The 15,000-nt window shown below is 44.6% G+C and overlaps 1 protein-coding gene across 1 annotated transcript in view; it reads right to left on the bottom strand.

Moving 5' to 3' along the window:
* The window catches only part of tenm3 (teneurin transmembrane protein 3), a 411,418-nt gene that overhangs the window by 96,025 nt on the left and 300,393 nt on the right, over positions 1–15,000 (bottom strand). The window contains exons 17-22 of the mRNA XM_079498542.1: positions 14,693–14,839; positions 13,908–14,038; positions 12,668–12,756; positions 8,809–8,928; positions 6,215–6,347; positions 5,397–5,525 (exon numbers count right to left, since the gene is read on the bottom strand). Coding sequence (XP_079354668.1) covers positions 5,397–5,525; positions 6,215–6,347; positions 8,809–8,928; positions 12,668–12,756; positions 13,908–14,038; positions 14,693–14,839 — 749 coding nt within the window. The remainder of the gene's footprint in view (positions 1–5,396; positions 5,526–6,214; positions 6,348–8,808; positions 8,929–12,667; positions 12,757–13,907; positions 14,039–14,692; positions 14,840–15,000) is intronic.

Below are 15,000 nucleotides of genomic sequence, written 5' to 3'. Positions count from 1 at the left end.
ACCGTCCCTGAGGTGAACCCACGGACCGGCCTGCCAAATTTTAGCTTTTAGCTTCCATATTTCTTTGTAATGCGCCCAAACCGAGCGGCTACACTCTGTGTGTGTGTGTGTGTGTGTGTGTGTGTGTGTGTGTGTGTGTGTGTGTGTGTGTGTGTGTGTGTGTGTGTGTGTGTGTGTGTGTGTGTGTGTGTGTTTCTTTGTGATGCGCCGCCCAAACCGAGCGGCTACACTTCAGGGAAGGACAAACCTCATGTCTTTATATTAGCATGTGAACTCGCCAACCCCAGAAAAGACTCTACATCCACCCCTGCTGGTGGTGGTATGTAACCTGTGGTTCTTAAATGGTTCTACAAAGGCAATATTTGTTTCCAGGATGAACCACATATACTAAAGAACCATTTCATTTAGTGAATGGTTCTTCGTGTTCCTCATATGGTTCTGTAGAGAACCGCTTAACCCTGCAAGACCCGGATTTATTTCTACTTTTTTCAAAATATATAAAAAAAGGCCATTGGCCAGGATATTTGCCATATTTATTTCTTCCATAAGTTCTTTGAGGAACCACGAAACGGTTTAGCCACTTAAGCATCCGGATTCTGGTGTCTGGCATTTGTGACCCACCTTGACAAACATTAAGTCAAGTCAAGTCAAGTCAAGTCAAGTCAAGTCAAGTCAAGTCAAGTCAAGTCAAGTAATTTCAAGTCAAGTCAAGTCAAGTCATTTCAAGTCAAGTCAAGTCAAGTCAAGTCATTTCAAGTCAAGTCAAGTCAAGTCAAGTCAAGTCAAGGCTTGCCTTGCCTTGCCTTGCCTTTTCTCGTGTCATATGAAAGCAAGGAATCATAGCTTAATCAAATTGACATATTGGTTGTTGTTTGACCCACCAGTTTGTGAGATAATGTCTTATATGTCTTTTACAGCTAGTTGAGAAAATAGCCCTGAAAGATTGACTTGTGGAGAAAGAAGAGCGGTGGGTGGCTTCGGTTCATTAAGTATATCGTTGTTGTCGGGCAGAAACCTCTTATCTCCATATTCTAACTTGTTGTGGGTTCTTATTTTTTATTATACAGCGTCACACAAAAGCATCACAAGTATCAGATCCACAAACTTGAAACACTGCACGAAGCGACGCATTCAGAGCTTGTAGATCTGCTACTTTTGATGCTTTTGAATTTGAATCATGAAAAGCAACTGTTTTGGACATACAGCTGGGTCTTTCCACCCCACAGACGATAAGGATTTAGGATTTGAGTGGTTAAGTATTATTTTTCTTAGCCTGGAGCCTTTCTTGGATAAAACAAAAAGAAATAAAATAAATCTATGGCATCACTCTGAAGAACCAGCTTTCTTAGTGTGTGCCTCTCTCATGCTGAGTCCCTTTCATGCAGCTTTCCTACTGTCTGTCTCTCATACTCCATCTCCCTCTCAGCTTTCCTACTGTCTGTCTCTCATACTCCATCTCCCTCTCAGCTTTCCTACTGTCTGTCTCTCATACTCCATCTCCCTATCAGCTTTCCTACTGTCTGTCTCTCATACTCCATCTCCCTCTCAGCTTTCCTACTGTCTGTCTCTCATACTCCATCTCCCTATCAGCTTTCCTACTGTCTGTCTCTCATACTCCATCTCCCTCTCAGCTTTCCTACTGTCTGTCTCTCATACTCCATCTCCCTCTCAGCTTTCCTACTGTCTGTCTCTCATACTCCATCTCCCTCTCAGCTTTCCTACTGTCTGTCTCTCATACTCCATCTCCCTCTCAGCTTTCCTACTTTCTGTCTCTCATACTCCATCTCCCTCTCAGCTTTCCTACTTTCTGTCTCTCATACTCCATCTCCCACTCGACTTTTATACAGATTTGTCTGATGCCTTGAGCGAGTGAACGAGCGAGAGAGAGAAAGAGAGAGAGAGAGAGAGAGAGAGAGAGAGAGAGAGAGAGAGAGAGAGAGAGAGAGAGAGAGAGAGAGAGAGAGCATGCTGACATTCACAATGAAACTGTAAATGGAGTATATAAGAGGGGGAGAGAGCAGTGGGTAGTTGTGTGAGAACATTAAAGAGGGAGAAATGGGGAGAGAGATCAGAGGAAAATAGAAAGAAAAACATGAAAGCCAGAGAGAGAGAGAGGGGGAGGGGCATGGAGATGGTGTAAGAGACGGAGGGAGAGCAAAGTAAATGGAAAGTTCTGAGAGAACAGACGCAAAAAAGATTCTGAAATCATATTTCTGAAAAACCTTTGCTGCATGCCGGCGAGTATATTCTCTCTCTCTGTCTCTGTTCTGCTCTCATTCCAGACCACACCGTAAACCTTTTCAAACGCTGTTTTTCAACCGTTGGGGTCAGACAAAAATGGATCGCCGAGGAGCCCTTAATATCTGCAGGTAGCATGCCCTTATTCTGTTCAGTGGCTTGAGGCCCGTTGTTAAATACCAAGTAATATGGACATGGTTGGCACCAGAGAAAAGGCCACGAGGTCACCAAAAGTCAGTTAACAAACCGTTAAGGTCTCCTCACACCGGAGGCAAAAGATCCTTATCCAGTGATTTTGGTCGCAGGGATAAACGTGTTAATCTGCTTTAGCCTTATTCTATGTGAATACGGGAATATTCAACCCTTCTCTTCTGGAAAATATACCAAACCCTTTATTTTCTCCACCCACCGCGTCAAATAATTCTTCCCGGGAGCTGCGGCTGGGTGACCACTGATTCCAGTGGTGCATGAGGCTGACCACGGCCCGGTTTGATGGAGTATCGGCCGGGGGTCAGTGACAGGATTAGCTCGGTGGGACACCCAAATACAGCTGCATGCAGCCCAGCTGCTGCAGCGTCTGTCCGTATTCTCATACGTGTTTTTGTGCAGAGGACTGCCAAATTGATACACTGTATATTTCATCCCCTTCTATATGAAAATGTTTGGTCCCAAATTTGTGGCAACAACAAACATTAAATGCTATTGACAATGAAGGGAAAATGTACGTCATATGTTGATGAACAAATCGGCTGACCAATCACATAAATTCAGTTGATGATGTATGATGTATAATGATAAGAGCGCCCCTCACTTCACACAGGTGTGATTTTTTCATGTAGCCTACAAGCTTGTCGCAGAGCCAAGGAGAAAACAGCTCCACAGCTGTTTAAATTTGAAACTCTGCATACACACACAGGTAGAGAAACACACTGTTCTTTTTGCACATATACTATTCTAACCCCTAAAAAACTATCTCTTTCATTCTCACTCCTTTTTTACCACTCTGCCTTTCTATGTTTTTTGTTATAGTTTGTTTCTGTTCTACTTAAACCCCTCTGTCTGCATTGTTTTATACCCTCTCTGCTAATATCCTGTCATCTTTTATTTTCTCTGTTTGTCTTTCATACCCCTGCAGGTCCCAGGACCGCACTTTGAGAACAACTGATCTATATGTATCTGGTGAGTCAAAACCAACGAATCAAAGTGCAAAGCTGATTCTTTGTGATGCAAAGCGAGCAAATCAATTTCCCTCTATAGAGTAGTGTGGTGGTGTGTTTACCTGCAGAAACACATTGCCCTCTCCCTGTATTTTGTTTTTTTCACTGTTTGTCTTGTTGACAGGGATGTTTTTTGGGGGGCAGCCAAAACAAACAGCCAAATCCAGCCCCCACAGAGATGTATTGCGGCGCCTGGACAAGATTCCATATTCCGATATGTTATGTTATTGGCTGGTTGGTTGTTCACGATGACAATTCTTTCAATTTTTTTTCTTTTTAATGTGCTGTGTTAGTAACTTTTTATATTAATTGCAGGTCATAACATACATACATAGTTTAGGTTTGGTCTTTATTAAATAGGCTGGTGTTTTATGTTGCACCGCAAGTGACTGAGGGGAAACAATATTTCAGATTCATTATGTATGTAAATACATGGGGGAAGTCACAAATAAAGAGATTCTTGATTCTTGATTCTCTTCATTAACTGAAGCTTGTTAATGGTTAATCAACCCTTTAACCGGTAAGAATAACATGTAGGCTACTATTTAGAACGGATGTTTGAGAGGGTCCCAAATTATAACCCAACAGTAGACTACTGTATTTGCGGTCATGACACTGCTACAAGAACCCAAATGCAAACCCTCATAAGAACATCACTTGGGTCAAAGTGTTAATGTAGCCTACATCATATGCACTTAAGAAAAGGGCGTGATGTTCAAAAGCATAAAGTCCTGTCCATAGTATGAAGAAACAAAACAGCCAGAAATGTTGTCGACTTCTACTTCTTCTCTACTTTGCACTACTTTCAGAATAGTGTGCCTTTCAAGTAGCTCAGAAATTATGATTTTTGTTTTTCTCCTAGGTACTGTAGTTTGGGAAAAACTAACATTGCTACATTTCTGTGGCACCTCATCATAAAAGAGCACAACTGAGCACTCAGACTGAGTGCAGTTCATCCATCACCAACCATCCATTTGTAGCTATTTCTGAGTTTTGAGTGGATGTTGTCCATTACATCAAATAAATCATTCTCCTTATGCGGGGCCATGTTAACATCATAATGGGCCCTAGAAGGCAAAGCCCAAAATGCATAAATGCAGCATGAAGCATAACAGGCCAGTTACCATAATAGACATATTTATGTCCATTGTTGTGTCAGACCTATTGCACAGAACAAATGGTCATATAAGGTCAACATTTTTGTTGTCAAATATCTTGAGGCCCCCCGACTAAAAGTGATGCAAACACGTAGTGGCTCTAACAAGCCCTGCTCTGGGGTGCGCAGCACGAGCCAAGTGGTTAGGCCGTATTCCACGTGGGTGCAGAACGCCATGGTCAGCAGTTCAGCACCACCTACCCGTCTCTCCGGAATAGCATAGCAGTGGTTGTGTGGTTTTCTGGACCCACTGAAAAATCGGCCATTCGTTCTTCCCATAGAGATTTAACCCATTCTGGGCGGGAAACATCTTTTGGTGTTTTAAGCATTATGTTATACTTTAGCTATTGAAAAATAGCAGATCTACAAGCTCGTAGCGCGGCACCGAGTGCCGCGCTACGAGCTTGCTATTTTGTTTTTATGCTGTGGTGCAAATCTTTGAATATTATATTCTTTCAGAGCAAACGTTTTTAACTAAAAACCTTGCTTATTTTTAGATGGGGTCGGCAGCCAATTTCTGAGGTCCTTGACATGAAATAATCTGAGAACCACTAATATAGAAACATAGTTTTTTTTTAGAAAACTGTCATGATTTTGAAGACATTTGTAGAATCGTCCTCATGTCTAAATGGGTTAAAAATATATTTATCTAAATTATTTGAAGCCTATAGAATCAAGCCATCCAGGTGGTGAGTCATGACCATAAAACCTTTGATTCTGTGGGGAATAAAAGTGAAAATGAAAAACGCTAAACGTTGTTGTACACTGTACGTGTTGCTCCTCACCTGTGTCTCGGGTATGATGGGGCCGTACTCAGGTGAGCTCCTGTAGCACGTGGACAGAGGAGACGCCACGATGACAGGACCGGGACGCACAAACCCGCTCAGGTCACAGCTGGGGATTTCGTTCTCCTCCTGGGAACCACAACACAAGCACAAAGACCACCGTCGGCCATTTAGCCGTCTGCCATTACAAACAGCAAGGCAAGGCTGTTGTTTAGCCAGCATGCATTGGGCTGCCCCAGTGTTTAGGATGGATAGATGGATGGATATGAATTAGGAAATACTTTATTGGAAGAAAAAAAAAAGAGCACCGAAGTCTGACATCACTAGAGAGCGCTATCCCCCCCTGACACCATAGGGTCATATTAGATTTGCGACATGGTGTCATATAAGAACTGTGTACAAAAAATAACCAAATCAGCCCTGCCATTTTACTCATAATTATGGAGATGGAGACGTTATGCAATGTAACTTACTAACTCCATATCATAAACGACACAGAGTCACATACCTGACAGCATCGCCAGGGTGATTTGTTTATTTCTGGAATACACTTCTTAGATGACACAATCTGAGATTTCGGAGGTATTTTCAATTTAAAAAAATAATATTTACGTGACCCCAGGGTAGCGGGACTTGGGAGAACTTCGGTATTAAATTATTACTTGTAACTACTGTATGTCTATCCTACAGACAATTTGAAACAGTGCCACCCCCCTCCTCGAGTCCACACACGCACGCACGTGCGCGCACGCACACACACACACACACACACACACACACACACACAGACACACACATACACACACACACACGGTTACCTTCTTCATGACGAGTGTGTCCATGACGTAGAACACGTTCCAGGGCACCCACACCGTGCGGTACTGGGTGAGGAACGGAGCGCGCTCAAAGCTCAACGTCAGCGAGGCTCCGCCATTGGACAGCAGGTCAAACCTGGGGTCACACACGGCCCAATGAAAAAGAAGGTGAATTATTCTACAACTGACCTGATTGGATTATTTGACTTTTTGTTGACACTATAATATATTTTCTTTACCGCATGAACCCTTTAAGCTCTGTCGTACAATAATAAAGAGCAGGCGAAAATACCGCAAAAAACTGTATGTATGAAGTATATCGTCTCTGTTGGGTGGAAACCTCATATGTCCAAAACTGTTCTTTTTCAGGATTAAAATTCAAAAACAGCAAAATTAGCTCAAAACGCCTTAGTATGATCAAGATAGGCGTTAATTTACAACAAAAAAACACAAAAAGTTAAAATATGGAGATAATAGGTTTCTGCCCGACAGCTACAATACAGGGATTAACCCAAGCCCCTAGAACGGATGGCCAAAGTCAAAGTCGTACGATTAGTTACACACGTTACCACAGTGAAATGTGTTCTCCGCATTTGACCCATCTCTTGGAGCGGTGAGCCGCATCGTGCCCCACGCTCGGGAATCATTAGTTGATTTGACCGCCAATCCAACCCATTGATGCTGAGTGCCATCAATGAGTGTCCCATTTTTACAGTCTTTGATATGACCCGGCCAGGGATCGAACCACCGACCTCCCAGTTTCAGGGCGGACACTCTAACCACAAGGCCACTGTCTGGCCAACGTTGAAGCTGGAACTGCAGACGGGCATTGTTTTGCCCATGCATGCAGCACCAGTAAACCCTGCGCAGCTGCGTGGGGTTTGACATGGAGCGCTCGTTAGCACCTCCGCATTTTGTACACCGAAAAACAGTGATACACCATGTACAGAGCCCTGTGGGACTCCAGACAACCACATGTAGGGTTTAAGTGGGTAAGTGGTTTTACATTAGTAAAGCAATTAGTATAGCCAACGTGTAGAGATTGAACGTGTATTTGACCTCTCTGCTGTAATGGACTTGAGGATATTAAGACATCACACACGCACACGCACACACACACACACACACACACACACACACACACACACACACACACACACACACACACACACACACACAGACTCTGCTTGGCTGTTTGTATGCACTTGTTGTGGCCATATCTATCACTCTGTGTGGGCGAATTAGATAGCTTAGGTGTGTGTGTGTGTGTGTGTGTGTGTGTGTGTGTGTGTGTGTGTGTGTGTGTGTGTGTGTGTGTGTGTGTGTGTGTGTGTGTGTGTGTGTGTGTGTGTGTGTGCGTGTGCATGCGTGCGTGCCTGCGTGCGTGGGTGTGTGTGTATTACTGTAAATACATCCTTGCTTCTTGCACTGTATGCATGCCTGTGTGTGTGTGCATGTGTGCGCATGTGTGCGCATGTGTGTGTGTGTGTGTGTGTGTGTGTGTGTGTGTGTGTGTGTGTGTGTGTGTGTGTGTGTGTGTGTGCACGTGTGCGCACACGTGCGTGTGTGCGTGGGTGCGTGTGTGTGTGTGTGTGTGTGTGTGGCCACGGTGATTGATTGTGTCCTTGTAAATCCAATGCATTTTAAAGAGCCACACACTACTTTAACAGCACTCCAATCTCTCTGACTCACAGTCACCCACCCATTCTCACCTCTGGGAGGGAGGGGGGGGGGAGGGGGAGAGAGAGAGAGAGAGAGAGAGAGAGAGAGAGAGGGTGAATAAACATAATTTTACGGTCATTTCTCTTTCTATCTGTCTCTCTCACTGTTACAACAATCTCTCTCTTCCAAGCTGCACCCCCACCCCCTCTCTCTCTACCCAACAGTATCTGAATCTTGCTCTCAATAAATCATCTGTTGCCTCCGTCGCGCCCCTACTATCTCTCCCTTTCAATAAAATTACATATTGCGATGTTGTATGTCAAAAGCGCCGTACAAGATCATGCCGTTTTGAAGTCAATAAATAACATACATTCACACTCTCTCATACATACATACATGCAAAACACAGCGCTTTGCAAGAGAAACCAGTCAATTGCACATTGCACTCGCTGTGCAGTGGTAAGCAGGAATACATTGCTGCAATATTATCCTGTAGAAATGGGATTTATGTGGCTGTATGTGCTGTACTTCATCTTTATTCTGCCCTCTTTCTCTGTCTGTCTGTCTGTCTGCCTGCCTGCCTGCCTGCCTGCCTGCCTGCCTGCCTGCCTGCCTGCCTGCCTGCCTCTGTTAAATAGCTCTATATAGATGATATTAATCATCGCTATAGTGTGTTTGTTAAGTAACAGGAGTCTCCACGTCTCTCAAGCTTTTTATTAAACAGAAATCTGCATTTTCAGGTCAGGATACCAATTTGTTTTTTGGCCCTGATCCAGAAAAGGAACCACTGATTTATGTACACTTATGGCTGTCAACAGCCATAAGCTAGATAACACTGTGTGAATGTGCATGTGTGCGTGTGCATGCGTGACTGTGTGTGCATGTGTGTGCGTGTACGTGCGCGCGTGCGCGTGTGTGTGTGTGTGTGCACATACATGCCGTCCTTGCGCGTCACAGTGTAACCGTGTTCAGGGTAGTGGACAAACGTCACGTTGACTCCAATCAGCGGCGTCCCGTCTGCTGTTAACACCTGTCCACGAATTATAGACACTAGACTGAAGACACAGACAGACAGAGAGACAGACAGACAGACAGACAGACAGACAGACAGACAGACAGAGGAAAAGTGGTTATTTTATTTACTTCTTGTACTTTTTCTTTCATAACTTCTGCTACAGAATTACTGCACAGCGACAAGTGGAGCATTCTTCTCACAACACACCCGTCATGTCCTCCTATAGTAACCATATATGGTGAAGTATTGTAGTGCAGGCAACATATATGTTGTGCTATGACGGGATTTGTTTTTTAACACTGTGTACATTCCCTAATGCAATTCCAATGGTATAAGCAGTGTTGTTGACACCCGACAAAGTACAGTAACTAACGCCCTGAAATACCCGTATGTGTGTCTCAATTAAAGCAGTGGTTCCCAAACTTTTTCATGTCAAGGACCCCCAAATTGACACTTATTATCCTGCGGACCCCCATTTGAAAAGATATGCCAGGGACCCCCATGAGAGAAGATTTTTACAGCTCTAGCAGTGATTCTCAACCCGTTTAATTTCAAGCACCCCAGTTTGACAGTCTATAGCAGCGGTCCCCAAACGTTGTTGGCCGTGCACCCCCTATTACCTCTTGACCTACAGTAGCTGGTGCACCCCCCAACGCCCAGTCTCGTTGTATTTGGCCAAAATGTATACATTTTTTAATATGATTATGGCAAATAATCGCAGAATGTCACTGCACTGAGACCAAGTGTAAAATTACTTTTTATGGATCTCTTGTCCACTAGTCCCTTCCTAACATTTTAGTCTAGTTTTTATTTGTTGACCAAATTGTCAATATATTTAGTCTTAGTTTTTGTCCATCATAGCTTAGTTTTAATTTAGTTTCCATTTAGTTTCCGTCAGTGAAAAAAGGTAGTCGACGATCATTTTTCGTCATAGTTTTAGTCAACGAAATCAACACTGCTGTAAAATCAATGTTAATTTAACTATGAGAGTGTACAAATGGAACCAAATGGACCCATTCATTTGGTTCCATTTGTACACTCTCAGAGTTACAGACCCATAAGGGTACAAATTTGGTTCAAAACTATCATTTAGTTGGGGACCCCCTGGAACTCCCTCAAGGCGACCCCTGGGGGTCCCCGTACCCCACTTTGGGAACCACTGTCTCGAAGAATAGGCATCATACACTCACCCATGCACAGTCTTAGAATTCTTATAAGGATTTTTCATCAATGATAATAGCTGCAAACTCGCGCAACGCACACACACAAACATCCATTGTCATCATCATGGATAGCTCCCTCCTCTCTTGGGCAAACATCCCATAATTCAACTGCAGTGATGACTGCAGTGTGACTGATGACAGATTTAACAAGCCACACCTGGACTCAGTCTAATAATTAATGAGGCACAGGGCTGGGTGTGGCGGCGCACCTGTTGTGCGTCAAGCTAATCGACGCGCTCAAGATAAATCAACCACCACCACACATCATGTCCTAGTATGAGCCAATAGGGGAAAGGGATTAACGTCACAAGATTCCCTTGTTTGACCTGACAAAAACTCGGATGTGTGTCTCAAAGAATATGATAATTGGCAGAATCGTGGAAAGTTTTGAACATTTGGCGTCACAATTTTTCACAAGATCGTTGGTTGTTGAATTGATGAATTAATGAATGAATATTTTATTTCCGTGTCCGGACAATTTCTTGACTCGTCCCATATGGGATTATCAGACACATCAATTAAGACAATAAAAAATAAAGCACATTCCAGTGTGTAGCCAGCCACCAACTCAACCAGATTTCAAACAAGGCACATGATACAGTATAGACCCACACAGACATGTACATGAAATCTATAAATTAATCTACATATAATACAATTTATCTATAAGTCACCCTTCACCTCCTATCTTACGCCACGCATATTACCTGCAATGCAACACTTCACCATGTGTTGCGCTAATGCAAAATAAACCCATAAAATGTAACAATATGTACGTTCCGTAGTAAGTTTCGGTCCCACGAGTCCCTTCCTATTAATGTAGTGGAGTCAAAAGTTTGATATTTAAATCTGAAAGGTAGTGGAGTGAAATAAATAAAGAGAGAATAGGGAGAAACAAAAGGCTGTTCTCTGTCTGTCGACCTACTCGGTAGGTTGTGAGTCTGTAACACATGCACGCACCACCATCTATAATGTTTTAGGTTGTGAGTCTGTAACACATGCACGCACCACCATCTATAATGTTTTAGGTTGTGAGTCTGTAACACATGCACGCACCACCATCTATAATGTTTTAGGTTGTGAGTCTGTAACACATGCACGCACCACCATCTATAATGTTTTAGGTTGTGAGTCTGTAACACATGCACGCACCACCATCTATAATGTTTTAGGTTGTGAGTCTGTAACACATGCACGCACCACCATCTATAATGTTTTAGGTTGTGAGTCTGTAACACATGCACGCACCACCATCTATAATGTTTTAGGTTGTGAGTCTGTAACACATGCACGCACCACCATCTATAATGTTTTAGGTTGTGAGTCTGTAACACATGCACGCACCACCATCTATAAGGTTTTAGGTTGTGAGTCTGTAACACATGCACGCACCACCATCTATAATGTTTTAGGTTGTGAGTCTGTAACACATGCACGCACCACCATCTATAATGTTTTAGGTTGTGAGTCTGTAACACATGCACGCACCACCATCTATAATGTTTTAGGTTGTGAGTCTGTAACACATGCACGCACCACCATCTATAATGTTTTAGGTTGTGAGTCTGTAACACATGCACGCACCACCATCTATAATGTTTTAGGTTGTGAGTCTGTAACACATGCACGCACCACCATCTATAATGTTTTAGGTTGTGAGTCTGTAACACATGCACGCACCACCATCTATAATGTTTTAGGTTGTGAGTCTGTAACACATGCACGCACCACCATCTATAATGTTTTAGGTTGTGAGTCTGTAACACATGCACGCACCACCATCTATAATGTTTTGGTTCAAATAAATCATTTTTTTATTACACTTTTGGGGGCCCCCGTTCTATTAGGAAAATACAGAGCATTTTTATGACAGGGTTGTGGCCTTGTCCCATTATGAAAAATACAACCTCTCGTAAAATAGAAGACAAAAGAGGGAAAGTGCCTGGCTTGAATTTCTTTCTCCCTCCATCAATAATACCCCCCCCCCCCCCCCCCTCTCTCTCTCTCTCTCCCTCTCTCTCCCTCCCTCCCTCCCGCTAAACATTTGCTGTTGTATTGACAGCAGATTTATGGCTTTCAATACAAGTTGGTATAGTGTTGGATGTGCTGGGGGAATGGGGCGGAGTTACAGCATATCTGCTGGGGGGAATGGGGCGGGTTTACAGCATATCCTATTGATATAGGGTTGGATCGGGAGTCGAACCCGCGGCACGCCGTCAGGCTGGCTCAGCAGCCTATAGGTGCCCGGACAGTTCAGCTAACCGCCAGTCAAACTGAAGACTGGCCAATCACAGCGTGTCCTCGCCGGATATGCTTGGCATAGACTCTTGGGTAATGAAGTCAGAGAAGTTGGCTGCCATATGTTATGTGTGTCGAAAGTGGCCACCAATACCCCAGACTACATAGTACTGCTTTAACCCAGCATCCCAAAAAGTGATGTACATAGTAGTAGTAGTGTTTGTGTGTGTGTGCGTGCGTGCCGTGCGTGCATGTGTGTGTGTGCGTGCGTGCGTGCATGTGTGCGTGCATGTGTGCGTGCGTGCGTACAGTACTCACCTCCTGTTGAAAGGGTTCTCTCCCGTGATCACATGGGTGGACTCAGCACCCAGCAGGAAGTGGATGCGCTGGTAAAAAGACCTGGCAGCCTGCACAGCGCACACGCACACACGCGCACACACACACACACACACACACACACACACACACACACACACACACACACACACACACACACACACACACAGAGAGAGAGAGAGAGAGAGAGAGAGAGAGAGAGAGAGGGAGAGGGAGAGGGAGAGGGAGAGGGAGAGAGGGAGAGGGAGAGGGAGAGAGGGAGAGAGAGAGAGGGAGAGAGAGAGAGAGAGGGAGAGGGAGAGAGGGAGAGAGAGAGAGGGAGAGTTGCAGTGAATAGGTTTGGGTGTTGCTTTGTTTTTCCCCATAATTCACTTCTCTCACATTTCAGAACCACAGCTGAGACAATTCAGGACATTCCCAAAACAACAGAGCTTTTTACAGCACACAGTTTATTGTATGAATTTAATCTTAAGTGACTGTGATCAAGTTGTAACTGTGAATAGGTCCAGCTAGAAAATAAAAATAATGTTGACATGTGTGGCTGAAACATATAGGCCTACAGTACAGTATATTACTTGCTGCACCCATAGACATAGAAAGGTAGACGCCTCCTTCGGCTCTGGGGCGTAATATGTGCAAAAGTGAGGGCAAGCTTCCTTGGCTGGTGCTTCACTATAGTCTTGTGTAGCCAGACTATAAGAGGCAACAGTCTGACCACGCTTCACAGAAGCTTCCACGTGCGTCACAGAGCGGACGTTCAGATCTGATAAGTCCTGAGAAAGTCAAAGTCAAAGTCGTACGATTTGTCACACACGTTACCGCAGTGAAATTTGTTCTCCGCATTTGACCCATCTCTTGGAGCGGTGAGCCGCAGCCAAGGAGCGGTGAGCTGCAGCGTGCGCCGCGCTCGGGAATCATTTGATTAGTAGATTTGACCCCCAATCCAACCCTTTGATGCTGAGTGTCAAGCAGGGAGGCATTGGGTCCCATTTTTACAGTCTTTGGTATGACCCGGCCGGGGATCGAACCCCGACCTCCCAGTTTCAGGGCGGACACTCTAACCACAAGGCCACTGAGCTGGCAGTTGTGATTGACTAGCAGTCACATGAGTGGCAGCATGGCGTAGCGTGCCTTCCACACTTCCGGCGCACTTCCACCCTCACGTTGACACACATCGCTCCAATGAACGGCCAATGACGCATCTTTTTTTTTACCATCTCACCTGCTGGGGAGCCAATGAGGAGGGAGACAGGTTAAGCACCTCCCCGGGGTCAGGTGACCCTTTGCAATATGATTGGCTCTGGCAGGAGGGCTGTAGACAGCAGTCTGGGTCCATGCAGTCCACCAGGCCATCTGGAACACACAGAACAGTTTACTATATATACATACATCAGCTATGTGAAAATAAAATGTGGAATATTTGGGAGATTTTTTGAAACATTCTAACAACACAAATCTGGTACGGGGCTCCCTGGGCACAAAACATGGACAAACGCATGTTAATCTGGGTGTCCATGACATGAAAATATGTGAGAACCACTGGTTAAAATGATAATTATAAAAAGGTGGAAGCAAGCCCACAAATTAAGCAACTACACTTTAGAAACAAAGCCCAAAAAACTGCAACCAACAAAAACAAAACATCCATCACGCCTCGTGACACGCTCCATATATGGCCTTCAGTCCATCACGCCTCGTGACACGCTCCATATATGGCCGTCTCCATATATGAAGATCACAACACTGACCTCATCAAACCCTCGATAGCCATACATGGAGAAGACTGGATCATCTGCATATATGGAGCCAGCCAGATACGTCAATAATAAAAGAATATCCATCCTTCTCGCTCTCAGGGTGTCTTACTGGTATAAGTGGACCCACCCACTCTCTCACACACACACACACACACACACACACACACACACACACACACACACACACACACACACACACACACACACACACACACACACACACACACACACACAGGATAATATCCCTCACCTCCTTCGTTGTCCTTGCCGTCCGTACAGAGGGTTTCCATGGCGACGTGGCAGCCTGCCCCCCTCCATCCTGACTGGCACACACAGTGCCAGCCGCTGGGCTCCAGGGTGCAGCGGCCGTTGTTGTTACACAGCCCTGGACAGCCCTCTACACACACACACACACACACACACACACACACACACACACACACACACACACACACACACACACACACACACACACACACACACACACACACACACACACACACACACACACACACACACACACACACACACACACACACACACACACAGGAAGTTAGA

The sequence above is a fragment of the Electrona antarctica genome (assembly GCF_951216825.1).
Source record: "Electrona antarctica genome assembly, chromosome: 4".
In the NCBI taxonomy this organism is placed as follows: Eukaryota; Metazoa; Chordata; class Actinopteri; order Myctophiformes; family Myctophidae; genus Electrona; species Electrona antarctica.
This window is presented reverse-complemented; position numbering and strand designations above follow the sequence as displayed.